Raw genomic sequence first — 18999 nt, 5'->3', positions numbered from 1 at the left:
GGGGAAAGTGTTTTCTAGGCGAGGAAACAGCGTGTGCAAAAATCCTCATGATTAAATCAGAAACATGTATTTCATTTGTTTCCTCTGAATATATTTACAGCATATCAAATTCTTTAAAGCGCTGCCCAGATTTTATTATTTGTTCATATGAAAAGTAATTTATAATCTTGTTGCTGTTGCTATATTCAGCCGATGTCCAATTAGGATAAATTAAAAACTTCAGTCTTCATCTAAATCGCAGTTTCAGATTGTCACCAGTGCCCTACGTAAAAAGTTTCGTCTAGACGTGAAAACCTCGTCCTCTCTCCTACAGACCTATCATATCTCACACACTTAGCCAATCACAGTGGCGATTTCTTGGCCTGACATCTCCCGTCCCCAATCGCAGAACACCTTCTTCCCATCAGGCCGCTAAGGGAAAGCCCGCTCCTCTGCGGGAATATCAATAGGGCAGCTATGGGGAGGAATGGAAGCCACGGATCTCGCGAGGATGCTCCTTTTGGTGCCTATTTCCCTGGGCGGGACGTCACGTGATGCAGCCTCGTCCAATCCGTACGCGGGCTGCAGGGGTCGCCGCGGTTCCCGCCAAATACGAGCGCGGCGGCCGCGGCAGCAGCGGCGCGGGCGGGAGGGCGAGCAGCGGCGGCTGCCGGACCGGAGCCCGCGCCTCCGCCGCCTGAGAGGACCTTGAGCCGCTGCCGGAACGATGCTGGAGGAGCCGGAGTGCGGGGCGCCGGGCGCCAGGGGAGCGGCCACAGGTCGGTTCGGTCCCGCGCGGAGAGGCAGTGGGGGCGCGGCGAGCGGCCTGTGTGGGCCGAGGCAGTGGTTGGGGGCAGAAGGACGTCCCAGCTCCGGCCGATCCTCTGTGCCTGGTGTTTAGTTCGTGAGGTCGTTACAATTCCGAGAAAGGGCATTGCGATCCGAAAGGCTTCCTCCTTGACGTTATCGTTATTGTTGCGACCGGGACCATTCCTCCCCGCCCCCCCCCCCCGGCCCCGTGCTTTTGAGTTAAGTTCGTTCTTGTTAAGGGCTCTCTGCAGTGAGGGGTCTGTGTGGCCGGGAGGGAAAACCGAGATCCAGGGAGGCGAAAGGGCCAGCTCTGGAGGTTGCATTTGTGTTCTCAGAGCAAGTTGGAACCTGCAGAGACCCTCTGGCTGGGTGGGGAAACTGAGGCCCGGGGTCACATGGGCTCCGGGACCAGAGCGGCTGCTTCTGTGGGTCCGAGCAAGCCCAGGTAAGAGGTCTGGGTGGTAGGTATTGTCAGGAAGCTGAGACTCCCGGATTTCTGATCCTGTCCAATATACAAGGTGAAAACCTTTCTCTTCCCTATGTCTTGGGATGGGGTTTCCAGCACCTAGGAGGCCTCAGAAACATAGGGTGAACCAAGGAAAACTAGACTGCGCTCTTTCCTGCTTGACTTCCATTTTATCCCTAGCTCTTGGCACCATGCTGGTTCATAGTAGATGCTCACTAGGTATGTGTTGACTGAATTAAAGATTGGCAGGGACATTAACTAGACTAATTGAGGGTTTCTCAACCGCAGCACTAATGACATTCGGGGCCCTGTTGTGCACTTGAGGGTGTCAAGCAGTATCCCCAGTCTCCACCCATTAGATGCCAGTAGAAACCTCTTCTCCCCAGTTGTGACACCAGATGTGTCCAGACATTGCCAGGGGCATGGGGGCGGGGGGAATGGCAGAATCACTGCGGTAATTGTTTTCAGATTTGGGGATTTTACAAAGTAAAATTCAAATAAAGTTAGGTGGACTGATTGTCATGGACAGTCATTTGACCCAGTGGGGATGTTTATTTAAAAGTAAAAAAAGCATACCTGCTATGACCATACTATTGTAAAAGGAAAGTATAGTTTACCACTAAATGAAGTTAGGAGGGATGTGATATCAGAATAGAGAACTATGGTCAGTTTGTATGCAAGTGTGCGTTAATTGTGTGTGTGTGCTTTTGAACAGTCCATATCCCTGGATGGACTGTTTTTCGGTTGGTCTGAGGTAGCTTCTGGGCTCAGGTCACTTATGTACTGCTTGCATCAAAGCTGGTGGCTCAGGACCACACCAACAAATCCTTGTGATGATCCTAAAAGTAAGTTTAAGTGGCTAAGGATTGTGTATCCTTCAGTTGGGGGGGGTGGGATCCATGTTTTTTGGTAACTGAAAACTTGAGAATGATACTGTATTGAAAGGGGTAAAAAGGAAGTATGAGCTTTTTGGGTTCCTTAGATTTCAAGCTTGGAAGAGGGGAAGGCAGCCTCACCTATGGACAGCTGAGTTTTTTCAGAAAACCAGGTCTACTTTTTAAAAATATTCACTTGTACATATCTTTTATAAAGCATAAGTAGATTGCCAAAAATCAACTATATTTTTCCAAGCCACCTCTTCTGGCAGGTATGAGCTTAAAGATATTTATGGCCATTTCTGCATCAGCTTTGATATTATTAGATACTTAAGTTTTTTTGGTGCAGGAAAACATTTTTCCTTATTTTTTTTGACAACGCTTCAGTTTTTCCTGCCTGGCAAGTTCAAAATGCTTAAGTTGTATTACCTTCATAAACTCTTATTTAAAAGGAAAATAAACACTATTCTAACTTTGTAGAGCTGGTTGAATTGAAGGTGGATGTTTTGAGGCCCTATTAATGGTGATGTCAGTGATACAGTGTTTTCTTTCATCACCAGTTTTACTTACTCCCTGCTTCATTGTTGCTGTTACTGTATTCATTGATTTCCCCCTGTGTGCCAGACCCTGAGTTAGGTGCTCCAGGCACAGTATAGAAGAAGTGTCCCTGCCGTCACAGAGCTGCCATTCTGTACAGGGGGAGACATAATAAACAACATAAGTTTCAGAGCAATAAATGCCACAAGGAAAATAAACCAAGAAGGTGTGACAGTGTTCGGGGCAGGATTTCTTAACCTATTAACATTTTGTGCCAGATAACTAACTCTTAGTTATGGTGGGCTGTCCTGTGCATTGTAGGATGTTAGCAATATCCCTGTCTTCTACCTGCTAGATGTGTGTAGCACCCTTCCCCCAAGGCATGACAACCAAAAGTGTCCCCAGACATTGCCAACTTCCTGGGGTGAGGTTGGCAGTCACTCGAACTGGATAACCACTTGGTACATAATGGGTGCTACTTATGCATTTGCTGCTTCATTATTTCCAGCATTTAAGAACTTATCCTTTGACGTTTTTATTCATAGCAATGGATTGCAAAGACAGACCGGCTTTTCCAGTAAAGAAGTTAATACAAGGTAACTTTCTGGGAATGGGTTAAATATTTGTTCCTAATTTATATCTTTCATTGTTATCTCAATTGTATTTTTAATTTCCCTGGAGCAGAGGTCATCTGTTGAAGTCTTTAGCAGCAGTATCAAGGGGATAGGAAGGAAGAAGAACAATTGCACTTTACATTTGGAAGCCTGGGCACTCATTTTATTACACTACCGTTTCCCTGGCTTCCTAGGAGCAAATCCAGAAGTCACTGCCTTTACAGCAGCCTTTCTCTACTTCAGCACTATTGATGTTGTGTAATTTTTCGGTGGTGAGGGTCTGTCTTATATATTGTAGAGATTTTGGCAGCATCTCTGGTCTCTTCCCTCCAGCTCTGACAACCAATAATGTCTCCAGACGTTGCTAGATGTTCTTTGGCGGGCCCAGCTGCCCCAGTTGAACCGCGTTGTTGTATAGGAAAATAAATGTCCCAAGACCTTTTGTGTAAAAAAGGGAGTACATTTACAATGAGGCCAGATTAGTGGCTGGATTGTATTAAAAAACATGGTTTCTGGCTTTTAAAGCTTGGTTTCTAGTTCTCCCCTGTAGCAGTTTGCCTTCTCTCGTGACGACTGATAGCAGGTTTGGTGGTGGTAAGAGTTGTATTAAGGGCAACAGTCTTCTGAGGTTAAACAATTAGGGCCAAACCATAGGATCCAAGGGCATGATTGCTTTATAAAATGAAAATGCCCGCCACCAAGCCCACTAAGGTTGATCTTTTTTATTTATTATTATTATTTTTTTTTTTTTAAACCCTCACCTGAGCATATGTTTATTGATTTTTATAGAGGGAGGGAGGGAGGAAGAGAAACATTGGTGTGAGAGAAGCATTGATTGGGTTGCCTCCCATTTGCGCTCTGACCAGGGATTGAACCCGAAACCCAGGTATGTGCCCTTACTGGGAATCAAACCCACAACCTATCATGAGGACACTCCAATCAACTGAGCCACTGGCAAGGGCAAAGTTTGATCATTTTGTAGCCTGTGGAATGTTAAAGTATCGATCGATTGTCAGTCTTCACACTTACACTGTAAAGACAGCCTCCTCTCTTCGTTTCAGCTCGTCTGCCCTTCAAGCGCCTGAATCTTGCCCCAAAGGAGAAAACCAAGGACGGGTCAGACAACAGAAGAAGCTCTCCAAGTGCTCCTGCACAAAGTCAAGTCTCTGATGTAGAAGCCTCTTTGGACAACTTGGAGAACGATTTTCATATGGGTTCTGACATAGATTTTAGTCCAAAACTTGTCAATGAGAAGGGTCCCTTAGATAACTTTTTAGGAAGTAGAGTCGAAACAAATATTGGCAAGACCACAGTCATCGATTTGACAGAAGACTCCAGTGACCAACCAAAGGACATTGTGACCTACAGTAAACTGAATTCTGCAGCCTATCCCTCCTTGAAGGAGGCTGTAAATGGGGTCAGAGAAGCCGAAGGTGAGGGGCTGCTGCCGAAGGTTAGTCAGAAGGATGAGCTGGCATTTCCTGAGGAGACTCTTTTAGCCATTCCATACAAAACAGAGGAGGAGGGTGCTGGCCTAGGGGACACAGAGAGGAGCAGAGACAGGCAGAAAGCACCTCAAAGCTGCCCCACATTGACAGATGGTCTGAGAATATGCTCAGAGCAGGACCAGGACGGTTGGAGTGAAGCCGGGGACATCTTGTTCAAAAGGAAGGTGCCCGTGGTGGTCTTGCAGGATATCCTGGGTATGAAACCTGCAGCTGAGTCTCCATCGACCCCTCTGGACCAGGGCATGCCCTCTGAGAGTGAGATGCTGGACTCTGGTCCTGAAGAAGATTCTGTCCTCAGCCATTCGTCTCTGAGCTCTTCCTCTCCTACCAGCTCACCTGAGGGGTGGTCTGCTTCTGAAAATCAGCACAGCAGCCCTAGTCCCTTCCCAACCCCCACCTCTGTCCGCAGAGTGAGTATCTCCTCAAATCTCAGCATGTCAGGGTCGATGACACCTCTAGTCTGGCCCCTTTTCACATGGGGACAGTGTCCTCCTGTGGTTAGTAGTCGAGTGTGTGGGACAGCAAACTAAGTCTTGTAACTTCTGGTGCAGAATTTCGATTTTTTTCCCTGATATTAAAGACTATTATAGGTATTCAGTGATATGTACTGTACACTGAGATGGGTTGGTGGCTAGTTTACTCACTAGTATGTCCAGGCCGTTTTGGTAGCCTTTGTTGTTCACACCTAGTTAGTGGTTGGTCAGTCCAGCCACTTTAGGAAATGATGGCAGTAAGCAGGAGACGGTAATCCTCCGTGTCAGGCATTAGCTTCAGCTCCCTCCATTCCTTCTTGTTATCACACAGACTTGTGAGGGTGTGGGTGGTGAAGAGTCAGCATTGGTGAAGAGACCCCAAAGCAGCAGGAGGACTAAAATGGGGAGTTCTGTAGAGTCAGCTCTTGTCAGCATGGCCATCCGTTTTTAAGGACCCCAGGAAGATGGCTTTGTCACTGGTTTCTGATTAGTACAGTGGCAAATGTCAGTGTTCTCACCTATCCTTGAGGTGTTGTGGGTAAAACTGGAAAAATCCATTAAGAATCCTGAAGTGTGTCTAACAGTGTTTTGGTTTTACGTAATTTTTGTTTGTTTCTCCAATTTTATATGTATGTGAAATTTCATACACATATAAAATTGGATCCTGGGGTGGGTCTTAATTTGACAATAAATCATCAACTTTGATTACTTCTGAACTTTAATCTCTGAAGAATTAATTATTTTTCTAGATGATTCCACTTATTTACTTATTTATTTATTTTCTTCAGAAAGAAAAACATCAATTTGTTGTTCCACCCACTCATGCATCCATTGGTTGTTTCCTGTGTGTGCCCTGACCAGGCATTGAGCCTACAGCTTTGGCATACTGGGGCAACGACCTAACCAGTGGAGCTGCCCTGCCAGGGCAGATTCCATCTCCTGTTTTTCATCTCTTGAGTATAGGAGAAAATGGCTTTCTATGTAGGTTCATAAAAGATCAAGAGTGGAGCAAGCTTTTTTTCTTCTAAGTTTCTCAGTGTGGCAGACAAATACACATTTTTAAACTTCCAACTGAGCTATTACTCACACTCTCAGAGGCAGAGTGTGAGTCCCTCTTGCTGTAATCTGTACTGTTTTTTCCATCTAGGTAGTTGAAGTCCTTCTGGGCTGCTTGTAATCCTTTATAGAACTAGTAAGTCACATGATGTGTCATAGCTGGTTAGCCTGGAGAACAGGACATTACACATGTTTCCATTTTTTTAAAGATTTTATTTACTTTTAAAGAGAGGGAAGGAGAAAGGGAGAGAAACATCAATGTGTGGTTGCCTCTCATGCACCCCCTACTGGGGACCTGGCCTGTAACCCAGACATACGCCCTGACTGGGAATCGAACCTGCAACCCTTTGCTTCGCAGCCCAGCACTCAATCTACGGAGCTACAGCATCTGGGGCTTTTTCCATTCTTAATAGTGTCATTAAATATATTTTTATGCCCATAGCCAAGCCTGAGAATTGGGAGGTCACAGAGTTGGGCATTGTCATGAAACAATTTTACTTCTGTCCACTGGCCCAAATGTGCTCAGTTTGGGAAATCCTGCATCTGAGATGCTAGTTCTTACTCTTAGCACAGGCTTGGAGTTTTGAAGTGCTCTGGAAGGTATTGTTCTCGTAGCTTAGCAAAAAATTCACACTGCAAGTGGTGAAGGCTCAGGCTGCTGCAGAGCCTGTGGCAGAAAACTACCCCAGATGGGCCCTTCCATGGCAAGAGTGGAAATGGAGCCCCCTGATATTGGGTGACACCAGAGGTATGAGAGTGAAGTGAAGTGATTATCAGGAGCATCTGGATGCTCTGATGGCAGGACTCCCTGAGTGCAGAGCTGAAGACCACCTCCAACCACACACATACACATACTGCTTTACAGTTTATCTCCTTACCTTTTGGGAGTACTGGGTTTCCTGATTTGCTTGTGCCTTTTGTGGTTGGTATGCAATTCAGTCAGCTTTCCTTGCCTTGGCATTTGAGATTTTCCTGATCCCTATTACTGTGGGGAACACATTTGTTTTTCCATTTCCCCTCCACCTCCTTTTCAGATTGTAGGCACTGGCTGGAAGCTTACAGATTGCTTCCTATTACCCCGTAACGTGTGTGGTTTTTACTGCACTCTGTTAGTCCTGGAGTTGGTACCTCTGTGTTTGGGAACTCCTTTCTTTTGTGTTGTTGTTTTAGGGGTTTCATTTTCTTTGTGGGGAGCCTTGTTAAAATGCAGGTCTTGTTGTCCCTTCCCAGACACCCAGAGACTCTCGGTTTGAAAAACAATAGTTTAGAACGTGTTTTTAGATAATTGCAGAGTCTTTTGACTAATTTAAAGAGTTTCTATTTAGCATTAGGGCTTTTTAGCATTACGACCATTTCCCAAGCATGTTGGCAATGAGATACATGAAATATCCCACAATGAAAATGTTGACACAGTTGTGTTACTGGAATTTCTGCCTTGCTTCTGTACAGATAAGCCCAGATTGCTGGAACTTTTTCCCATATAATTTTAATTTTACAAGTATTAAATTCTCCATACTAAACAAAAAATTTTTGCCTTGACTTGTGTGGCTTAGTGGATTGAGTGCTGGCCTGCGTACCAAAGGGTCACCAGTTCAATTCTCAGTTGGGGCACATGCCTGATTTGCAGGCCAGGTTCCCAGTGGGGGACAAGCAAAAGGCAACCACACATTAAAGTTTCTCTCCCTCTGTTTTTCCCTCCCTTCCCCTCCCTAAAAATAAATAAGTAAATCTTTACAAACAAAGACAAAAAATTCTTGTCCTGGCCAAGCGGCTCAGGTGGTTGGTTGGTGCATCATCTTGAACAACTAAAAGGCTGCAGGTCTGATTCCAAATCAGGACACATACGAAGTTTTTGGTTTCCATCCCTGGTCTGGGTGTGTGTATGGAAGGCAACCCATGGATATTTCTCTCTCGCTCTCTCGCTCTCTCTCTCTCTCTCTCTCTCTCTCTCTCTCTCGTCAAAAAACATCCTCAGGTGAGGATTTTTTTTTTTTTTAATTAAAATATGGCAGTCCTTTTTGGCCCTCTTTTTCTCCCCCAGGTTGTCATTATTATCACCTTCTATTTATGGTATATTTGAGAGATCACTTAGGAATACATGGTATCATTTTATGTGAATGTATACCGTAAATTTGTTTATTTTTCAATGGAAGATGCCTCATTTTTTATATTGGATTGGGAAGAGGTATCTCTAACTGCCTATAGTGTGGATGTACTGCACTTCACAAAGTCAGCTTCACTGATGGATATTTCTGTTGTCTCTAATTCTTGCCTTGACAGAACAATAATTGTAATGAATTTCCTTCTACTTGTTTTCTGAGGCTGTTCAGTCAGTAATTTTGCAGGTTGTTGTTGAATAATTTTTCCCCACTTGCCCTGAAATGTGGCTGGACCAACTTGGGTGTGTCTTTTCTCTCTGCCTTCTCTCTCCTGCTGTTAGGTTTTTTAAATGCTGCTTCTGAGCCCATCCAAACCAGCATCTCCTCCTGTCATTCCCTGTTTGTCTGCTTTGAGTTTAGAAATTAGATCTCCAGAGTGAATTGGCTCTGAGAGGATTCTCCTGAATAAAATTAGGAATTTTAATGTGCAGACACAGTTAAATCTGCCATGACTGGAGGTAGTTGGTATGTGTTTCAGGGATCCTGGGTCTTGTTTTTGGCGGCTATGTTCCAGATAGATAAAATGTATGGCACGAAATTTTTTTTTGAGATTTTATTTGTTTTTAGAGAATGGGGAAAGCAGGGGAAAAGAAAACATCAATGTATGGTTGCCTCTCATGCGTGCCCCCCTCCCCCGCCACTGGTGATCTGGCCCACAACCCAGGCATGTGTCCTGACTGGGACTCAAACCAGCGACCCTTTGGTTCACAATCTGGCACTCAATCCACTGAGGCACACCAGCCAGGGCTAGCACATGATTTTGAGAGAGTTCTCTGGATATTTGTGCCATGTCACGAAGATAAATTGTATCAGATCAATGAGGTCCTCCCAAATGTCTGGTAAAGCAGTAGAGGAACTGGTTTTGTTCTATGTTATTGATTGATTGATCGATTATATGTATATATAAATATCCATTCATTATTCCACTTATTTATGCATTCATTGGTTGATTCTTGTATGGGCTCTGACCAGGAATCAAACCCACAAATTTGGTGTATTTGGATAGTGCTTTAACCAAGCGAGCTACCCAGCCAGGGCCAGTAGTGATACTGGTTTTATATTACATTGTAATTGCTGAGGTTGTTGGATATCATTAAGGAGGCTTCTGATAGTCATGTTAATTTTAGTATTCCCAGACTCACAGCAAAGGAGAAACAATGTAAAAGGCACTAGATTTTGCAGCTGAAATTCCACAAGTATGGGCAAGACTAAATGTGCCCTCCCTGCCTGCCCCCAATACTTTTATATAGGAATCTGACAATCATATTCACTATAATCTTTGAGCACAAAGAGCAATGATATAGCAAAAGTAAAAATTTTGCTGTTAGAGGCCCTGGCTGGCGTAGCTCAGTGGATTGAGCACGGGCTGCGAACCAAAGTGTCGCAGGTTCGATTCCCAGTCAGGGTACATGCCTGGGTTGCAGGCCATGACCACAGCAACCACACACTGATGTTTCTTTCTCTCTCTCTCTCTTTCTCCCTCTCTTCTCTCTCTAAAAAATAAATAAACAAAATCTTTTAAAAAAAAATTTGCTGTTAAATCTTTTACTGTGGAGGGGAAGCCCATAAACTTGGCAGGCAAAGTGGATTCTGAACAGACAGGTGCTTTTTTGTTTGTTTGTTTTTGTTTTATTTTTTTCCTTAAGATCTTGGAGATGGTTTTGGTAACTGGCATTTCTGTTGGCACATGCTCACTTGGGCACAGTCTCAGTGGCGTTTGAGTTCCTGACAACACATGTCTTTCAGATGACTGCTCAACCCTTTCCTATAAAAAGACTGAGTCCAGAAAGAACTTGGTATGCCAAATAAGAAGGATGAGACTGTTGATCTGTTGATCTGTTTTATTCTGTAAGAGTTCATAGTCAGGGCAGAGGCTTCCCCAGATGGAGAAATCACAGCTAAATGGTTTTGTCAACACGTCAGGCCATCTTAACAGAAACGGACCTTTGGTTTACCAGCTCCACTTCAGCCACATTTTTTGGCTGCCTGTCCAAGTCTGAACTCATTCCCCACTGCTCTTCAACCTAAGCAAGTTTGGTTGTCAAGGCTCCCTGCTCTGGAGGAAGCTTGAGCCAGTAGTCTAAACTCCTGTTCATATTTTGATCTGGGGCCATTTGGCCAACATCATGCATGAATCCAGTCGTGTGTCTTGAGAAGTCCTTGTCGCCATGCTCAGTTTGAGGCAGGGTGATAGAGGACGTTAAGCTCTAGAACACAGTGGTTCTAGGTCAGATTGCCTCCTCTGGCACATTGATCTTCTATTCTAGAGCTTTCACTCTACATTGTAAAAAGCAGAACTGCACCAGGCAAAGACCACAGATTGGTGGCCCACAGGAATCCAGCCCATTAACATGCTTTATTTGATTCACATTGCGTTAGTTTTTATTACTGTCTTTTATTTTCCTTTCCTTTTTTAAAAAATATATTTTATTGATTATACTATTACAGTTGTCCCATTTCCCCCCCTTTATTCCCCTCCGCCCTGCACACCCCCTCCCACCCACATTTCACCCCTTTAGTTCATGTCCATGGGTTATACATGTTAGTTCTTTGGCTTATACATTTCCTATACTATTCTTACCCTTCCCCTTTCTATTTTCTACCTACCATTTATGCTACTTATTCTCTGCACTTTTTCCCCCTCCCACTCCCCTGTTGCTAACCCTCCATGTGATCTCTATTTCTGTGGTTCCTGTTCTAGTTGTTTGCTTGGTTTGCTTTTGTTTTTGTTTTAGGTGTGGTTGTTAATAACTGAATTTGCTGTCATTTTAATGTTCATATTTTTATCTTCTTTTTCTTAAATAAATCCCTTTAACATTTCATATAATAAGGACTTGGTGATGATGAACTCCTTTAACTTGACCTTATCTGAGAAGCACTTTATCTGCCCTTCCATTCTAAATGAGAGCTTTGCTGGATAGAGCAATCTTGGATGTAGGTCCTTGCCTTTCACGGCTTGAAATACTTCTTTCCAGCCCCTTCTTGCCTGTAAGGTCTCTTTTGAGAAATCAGCTGACAGTCTGATGGGAACTCCTCTGTGGGTAATTGTCTCCTTTTCTCTTGCTGCTTCTAAGATTCTCTCCTTATCTTTAATCTTGGTTAATATAATTATGATGTGCCTTGGTGTGTTCCTCCTTGGGTCCAACTTCTTTGGGACTCTCTGAGCCTCCTGGACTTCCTGGAAGTCTATTTCCTTTGCCAGATTAGGGAAGTTCTCCATTATTTGTTCAAATAAGTTTCCAATTTGTTGCTCTTCCTCTTCTCCTTCTGGAACCCCTATAATTCGGATGTTGGAATGTTTAAAGATGTCCTGGATGTTCCTAAGCCTCTCCTCATTTTTTTGAATTCTTGTTTCTTCATTCTTTTCTGTTTGGTTGTTTCTTTCTTCTGATCCACAACATTGATTTGAGTTCCAGTTTCCTTCCTATCACTATTGGTTCCTTGTACATTTTTCTTTATTTCACTTAGCATAGCCTTCATTTTTTCATCTAATTTGCGACTAAATTCAACTAATTCTGTGAGCATCTTGATCACCAGTTCTTTGAACTGTGCATCTGATAGGTTGGCTATCTCTTGGTCGCTTAGTTGTATTTTTTCTGGAGCTTTGATCTGTTCTTTCATTTGGGCCTTCTCCCCCCCACCCCAGTGCACCTGTTACATAGTAACAGCTGAGCCTTAGGTGTTCACCAAGGCAGGGCAACTGATGTAGCTGTGCTGCGTTGCTTTGCGTTGTGACACTGTGAGGGAAAGGGGTCGAAGAGGGAACAGTGGTGCTTGCTCTGCTCTCTGACAGTTTTCAGTCATTTCCCCCAGTACCCACAATCAAATTGGGCCCTTCTGGTGCCAGTTCCTGGGTGGGTGGGCTTCTGTACGTTCCAATACCCTGTGGGTCTCTCCAACAAACTCTCCTGTGAGTCTGTGAGTTTCTCCCGCTGCTGCCTCAACCCCCACCGGTGTTTTCAATGAGTGGTTTGAGGCTTTATTACCCCATGCTGGGACCCCATGTTGCATGGTCTGTTTCGCTTCTCAGCTGTTCCTCCTGGTGTACCTGCACATGAATGTGGGACTACCGGTCCACCAGCTGCTGCCTTGCTGCGAGTCCTCTCCGCCAAGCTGCCTGTCTCCACCCCTCTTACTGGTCTGGGTGAATGTATGAATGTGTCTTCTTTAACTTCTTAGTTGTCTGACTTTAATACACTTTGATTTTCTGTCCATTTTGGTTGTTTTTTATTTTTAAATTTTTGGCGTCCCTCTTTTGATTGTGTGAGGAGGCACAATGTATCTACCTGTGCCTCCCTCTTCCTTTTTTTTTTTATCCCCCTTAGGCATTCCTTTTCTTCCCTCTTCTTTTAATCTAGATTTATTTATTTGTTTGTTTTATTATTTTTTTAGAGAGGCAGGAATGGAGACAAAAGAAGGAGAGAAACATTGATGTGTGAGTGAGACATTGATTGGTTGCCTCTCATCTGTGACCCAACCAGGGACTTGGCCTACAACTCAGGCGTGTGCCCTGACCGGGAATTAAACCAGCTACCTTTCGATGCACAGGCTGGTACTCAATCCACTAAACCATACCAGGCTGGCTGCTATATTTTTGTTATTGATTTTAGAGAGAAAGGAAGGGAGGGAGAAAGAAATATTGACTTGCTGTTCCACCCATCTATGCATTCACTGGTTGACTCCTATATGTGCCCTGATTGGGGTCGAACCTGCAACCTTGGCTCACTGGGACAGTGCTCCAGCCAGCTGACTGACCTGGCCAGGGCCACATAGTGTTAGTTTTTAAATATTACCTGTAAAATTGACAATTCTCTCTTAGGAATTGCCTATAAGAGCTCCGTCCTCTTTTGCCAGGTTGCATCATATCTAGTTGGCTGCAAATCTTGCAGGTGACCACTGCATGTCATCTGCATTGCTTTTATTTTCCAGCTTGCCATGTTTTCTTTGTGTTTGGCCTCTGTCATTCATTCATGTCATCTGCCCGTCCCCCATTTCCCTTCTTATCCCCAATGCACATGTGTGTAAGTCATTGGAGTGTATGACCCTCCCCTAAGACATTTTATGGTGGAAATCATAAAATGTGTGAACTCTATATGGTGGAAACTGGTTACCTGGAAATCATAAAATGTATGAACTCTATATGGTGGAAATCATAAAATGTATGAACTCTATATGGTGGAAACTTCATTTCATATAACTGAAAACCTGGAAAGGTTTTCATTTTTCTTGTTTTGCAAAGTTCTTTTTTATTTTTTAAGATTTTATTATTTCTTTTTTAGAAAGAGAGGGAAAGGGAGAGAAACATTGATCAGTTGTCTCTTGCTCACCCCCAACTGGGGATTTGGCCTGCAACCCAGACATGTGCACTGACTGGGAATCAAACCAGCAATGTTTCAGTTCGTAGGGTAGAGCTCAGTCCATCCAAGCCAGAGCAAGAAGTTCTTTTTTTTAATTGTCAGAGAAAGAGAAACATCAATTTATTGTTCTACTTACTTATGCATTCGTTGTTGTTTTTTTTCTTTATGTGCCCTGACTGGGGATTAAACCTGCAACCTTGATGTGTCAGGATGATACTGTAACCAATTGATCTACCTGGCCAGGGCCACAAAGGAGTTCTTAATAGTGTGTGTCTCTTGTTTCCTTCTTTCCCCCACCCCCCAGGATTGCAGTGTGTTACAGTGACTGAAACAACCCATATTTAAAGGTATATGTCTTTCGTTTCAGATAACTAAGAACTTGGTCAAAGGTTCTGCTGAGAAGAACAAGATGAAACTACAAAGAGTAAGACATTTTCCCTGATAAAGAAAATTAACCTGCTGTGCTTTTTACATTAACTATAAGCTGAATCCTTTGTGCTTCCCTCAGCCCAGTTTTTACTTCTCCCAGTTTATCCTGACCCTCACTGTGGCTCTTGCTTCATTTTATATAACTGGGTATCATAGATTGCATCATTTTTAGCTTTGCTAAAGCCTGTCTTTGCATGTAGCCTTTCCAAGCTATTATTATTATAGTAATATTTGTGTATCCAATTGTAGCTTAAAATTGTCTACACATGAACCTACTCCCTTTCCCTGCATGGCAACCTCCTACGAATAGAGTTTAATTAAGTTCCATTCCTTCCCTGGTGCTGTAGCATTTTTATGGCCCCTACAGAGATGGGTGATTACTACTTAGTGGTGCACTGCAGAGCTGTGGATTCTCTTATCTAGGGATCACCAAGTTTTGTACACAGCAGTGCATGCAAGATTTTTCTTACTACTGTGAAAAACAGAAGGCCAGTTTTTCTCCCTTCCTATGCCAGCTCATGGAAGGGGCACTGATAACAATTGGCTGTGGGTTCACCGGTGCTTCCTGTGCTGTCCACCTTTTGGCTGTCTTTGGTTTTTGTGGGTCTGATTTTGATGGCTTCTTTAGAGTGTATCTCATTCTCCCCTGCGATTTTAGAGATGGCCACACATGGGTGGAAGTGGAGACTAGACTCAAATATGGCTGAAGAGACCTGTTTTATCTAATTGACCCTTGCTTTCCAGAGCCTTCTGCCTTCTTAATGAGCAGTGGGGAGCTGTTAGTCTCATTTCTCGATCCAGATCAGACATTATCTTAAGTACTCTAAGTGTCAAGTGAAGATTCTGAGGATACTTGGCAAACATTCATACATCTCTAAATAACAGCCTCCATGGCTTTTACTAAAACAACCAAAGGGTTACCAGGGCAAAGGGTAGAATATTCTCTAGAGACAAGGCATAATCGGACACCCAGACCAAAAGGTGGAGTTGTCGGGCTCCTCACCTTGGGAAGACCATCTTTGGTGGTAAATGTAATGGTCCTTGAGAGTTACTCTGCGCTGTGTTAGAGGCTTACTGCCCTTCTGGTCACATGGATTCTGTAATAACTCAGTGCCCCAGGCCACATGCCAGTTCTTTGGAATCAGGGACTGATGTGCTGAAACAAGACATGACCATCTTAACAAATATCGAAGACACTAGCTGTTTTCTCCTTAGTTACACAAATTACTTTTCATCCTTTCTTCACACCCACCCTTCTTTTCAGATCCTAAGAAATGGTTTTAAAGATTTAAAACAATAATTTTTTTGCTTGTATTTTTTAGTGCATTCTCAGTTCCCTGCTGTTTTAAGTTTTTTTTTTTCCCAGCTGGTTTCCTGTCCTTGCCTCATCTAATCTTCCATTTTTAAAAGAAATAAAATAAACCCTGTCATCTGGTATGGTTTAGGGGAGGATTGAAACAAAAGAGCTTTTGGTTTAAAGGCATGAGGCAGCCTGGCTGGTGCAGCTCAATGGACTGAGTGCTGAACTGAGAACCAAACGGTGGCTAGTTCTATTCCCAGTCAGGGCATATGCCTGGGTGGCAGCCAGGTCCCCTGTAGAGGGCGCGTGAGAGGCATCCCCATATTGATGTTTCTCCCTATCTTTCGCCCTTTCTTCCCCTCTCTAAAAAATAAATAAAAATAAAATCTTAAAAAACAAAAAAAAAAAGACAGGGAGGCAAAACTGTGTTTATCTTTATTTTACCACAGATTTCTGATTAAATAAATGCCGTTCAAAAGAACAGTGGGCACCCAGCACAGGCAGCCCAGGGTACTTAATCATTTTTAAGTAAAAAGTTAACGCCGCTCCATGTGTAAAGAAGGTATTTTAAATGAATCTTATTTTAAATGGCCCACAAGTTCCTGTGACAATAGCTAATTCTCAAACAGAAGGAAATGTGATGGAAAAATCACTTCCGTGTAAACATTTTGACCATCGATCGGACTTCTAGAGCTGGTTCCTTCATTCTTTCCCTTTCTGCTTGAATTAATTGTCTCCATGATGCTGACCAGACCCTTCCCTGGAGGTCTGTCTGCAGGGGGCATAGCTGTCAAATTGTCTCTTGGCTGCAGGATAAGGAACGTTTGAGCAAGCAGCTGAAGTTACGGGCCAAAAAAGAGGAAAAAGAGAAGCAGAAAGAGGAGGCTAAACGGGTCAAAGAAGAAGCCAGAAAGAAGAGGGAGGAAGAGAAGGAGATGAAGGAGAAGGAGAGGCGTGAGAAAAGGGAGAAGGAAGAAAAGGAGAAGGCAGAGAAGCAGCGACTCAAGGAGGAGCGGCGCAAGGAGCGACAGGAGGCCCTGGAGTGAGTGTCGTACCCAGGGTGGTGTGAGCGGTCTGGGGCAAGGCCACTGCCTCCTTCCCTCTCTTTCTGTATCTTCCCCGAAGAAGGGGTAAAAGAAGCCAGAACCCTGGTGTACTCCCCCTTCTCCTCCTGCCTCTGTCTTCTGGGGACACCTGTGCAGACTCCTAACTGACTCGTGGGTTCTTGTCCGGGAACACAGGCTCTTTTTGTGTGTATCAGGCTCTGGTTGGCTGAAACCGAATTTCATGTCCCACAGGGCAAAGCTGGAGGAGAAGAGGAAAAAGGAAGAGGAGAAACGGTTGAGAGAAGAGGAAAAGGTAGACATCTTCCCAGAACATCCATGTTCTGGTTTGTTTGAGACCTCCATACGCTGGTCTGGTCCTAGAATTGTCACAAACAGGGTTTTTGCCTACTGCTGCCCAGTGTTCCCTAAGTCGTGGGAGGTCCATTGTCTCCACAGGGGCTGTCGTCTGTGTACATGTGTTCCTGTAGCTTGTTGTCATGCTGGCCTGTCACATGCCTGCTAGCTTGATGCCCCAGCCTTTCTGCTCACAAGAGCATCTCTGACACTCAAGATTATTTAGTACCCAGTTGAGAGATTGATGGGTTTTTAAAAAGTTTTAAAAATTAACATCAAAATAATGTTTCAACTTAAAAGTGTTGGGGTTTAGTTCTAGGGACCTTTGTGCATTGCGAACACACACAATTCCTGTTCATTTCCTCATCTTCTATTAAATTGCAGCGCATTAAAGCAGAAAAAGCCGAAATCACAAGATTCTTCCAGAAACCAAAGACTCCACAGGCCCCCAAGGTGAGCAGCAGCTTTCTTTGACCTTGCTTTTTGTTGCTGTTAGGCTCCTCCTTTGGAAAAACAAAAGGGTATCTTCTGATCAGCAGAAACTTCTGTTCCTGGTAGAGCCTAGAAGTTCTCGCTATGTCCTTGAAAAGGCAAAAAGTGGCCCATTTGCTAAAAGCCACGTGTTTAGAGGTTACTGTGTGAGGAGCTGTGTGGGAAGATGTGAGAAAATCTGGCCCTTATCCTTGGGACTTAACACACAAGTTGGGAAGCAAGATGAAGCATAAAACAAGAACCCAGAATTCCACTTCTCCAGTCTGGCACCCAGTCACCCCCTGAAGTCTCATCTGCTTGTGCAGACCCCAGATTCCCCCATTCCCTTCTCCCTGTGTACTCCAGAGGTAACCCATCTCCGCTGCAAGGGTTTCCTTCTAGGTATTTCTGTATTTAGGTCTCCTTGTATATTTGTGCAATTATATACATATAAATCAGGATTGATCTGAATTTATAATGTTACTGCTTTGTTTGCATCACTGTAACATGGATTCTTGCCAGGTCAACACTTAGGTCTATTTCATTCTTTGTTGCTGCATAATGCTTCATAATGTGGATAGTATCACTGTGTCCAGAGAACATTCTCCTATCTATCTCCCCACCAGTGGTGCCATGAATGTCACTGACACGCCTCTCTGCATAGGTGCCTTTCTTTTGGATGGCCCCCTGGAGGTGGGCTTGCTGCTAGGCCCAAGGGTATACATTTCAGTGAGATTGTAGTCATAATTGTCCTAGTGTCTTCCCAAAAGGACATGCTGGTGTATATTCCCCAAAACATGAAAATACAATCTTCCCTACCTGCCACCACCACTGGATGTGATAACTATATTTTTAAAAGCTTAACATAACAAATTTATTACCACACGGTTCTGCAGATCTGAAGTACAACAGTTTTCACTGGACTAAAGTCAAAGTTTTGTTTTGTTGTTTTTGTTATTTTTTCTTCAAGATTTTATTTATTTTTAGACAGAGGACAAGGGTGGGAGAGAAGGAGAGAAACATCAGTGTGTGGTTGCCTCTTGTGTGCCCCCTACTGGGGACCTGGCCTGCACCCCAGGCATGTGCCCTGACTAGGAATCGAACCAGCGACACTTTGGTTTTCAGGCCGGAGCTCAGTTAACTGAGCCACACCAGCCAGGGCCATAAAGTGAAAGTGTTTTAACTATAGCAGGGCTGTGTTTCTTGCTGGAGACTCCAGAGGAGAATCTGTCTCCTGGTCTTTTTCATCTTCTGAATGTGCATGCATTTCTTGGCATGTGGCCTCTTCCTCCATCTTCGAAGCCAGTAGCCCTGGGTCTCTCTGGTTGTTCTTCCATAGTCATATCTCTCTCTGTCAAATGTTCTTTTAACTTAGCCAACCTAATGGGTAAAAAATTGATATCCTTGTTTCACTTTACATTTTTCATGATGTCTAGTGTAGTTGAGCATGTTTTTTATTTTGGCTTTTTAAGAGAGAAGGGGATGGAGGGAGAAAGGGGGAGAAACGGCGATCATCCACCTCTCACACATCCCCAATCAAGGATACCTGGCCCGCAACCCAGGCA

At 43.9% G+C, this 18999-nt stretch overlaps 1 protein-coding gene across 1 annotated transcript in view; it reads left to right on the top strand.

The window, feature by feature from the left end:
• Window positions 1–479: 479 nt before the first annotated feature.
• CHAF1A (chromatin assembly factor 1 subunit A) overlaps window positions 480–18999 on the top strand; it is a 31461-nt gene continuing 12941 nt past the window's right edge. The window contains exons 1-7 of the mRNA XM_045831167.1: window positions 480–758; window positions 3213–3263; window positions 4343–5199; window positions 14202–14258; window positions 16376–16605; window positions 16862–16922; window positions 17348–17416. Of these exons, the coding sequence (XP_045687123.1) occupies window positions 707–758; window positions 3213–3263; window positions 4343–5199; window positions 14202–14258; window positions 16376–16605; window positions 16862–16922; window positions 17348–17416 (1377 nt within the window). The 5' untranslated portion in view covers window positions 480–706. The remainder of the gene's footprint in view (window positions 759–3212; window positions 3264–4342; window positions 5200–14201; window positions 14259–16375; window positions 16606–16861; window positions 16923–17347; window positions 17417–18999) is intronic.

The sequence above is a fragment of the Phyllostomus hastatus genome, unplaced genomic scaffold (assembly GCF_019186645.2).
Source record: "Phyllostomus hastatus isolate PE091 unplaced genomic scaffold, TTU_PhHast_1.1 phas_contig_159, whole genome shotgun sequence".
NCBI classification, from domain to species: Eukaryota; Metazoa; Chordata; class Mammalia; order Chiroptera; family Phyllostomidae; genus Phyllostomus; species Phyllostomus hastatus.
This window is presented reverse-complemented; position numbering and strand designations above follow the sequence as displayed.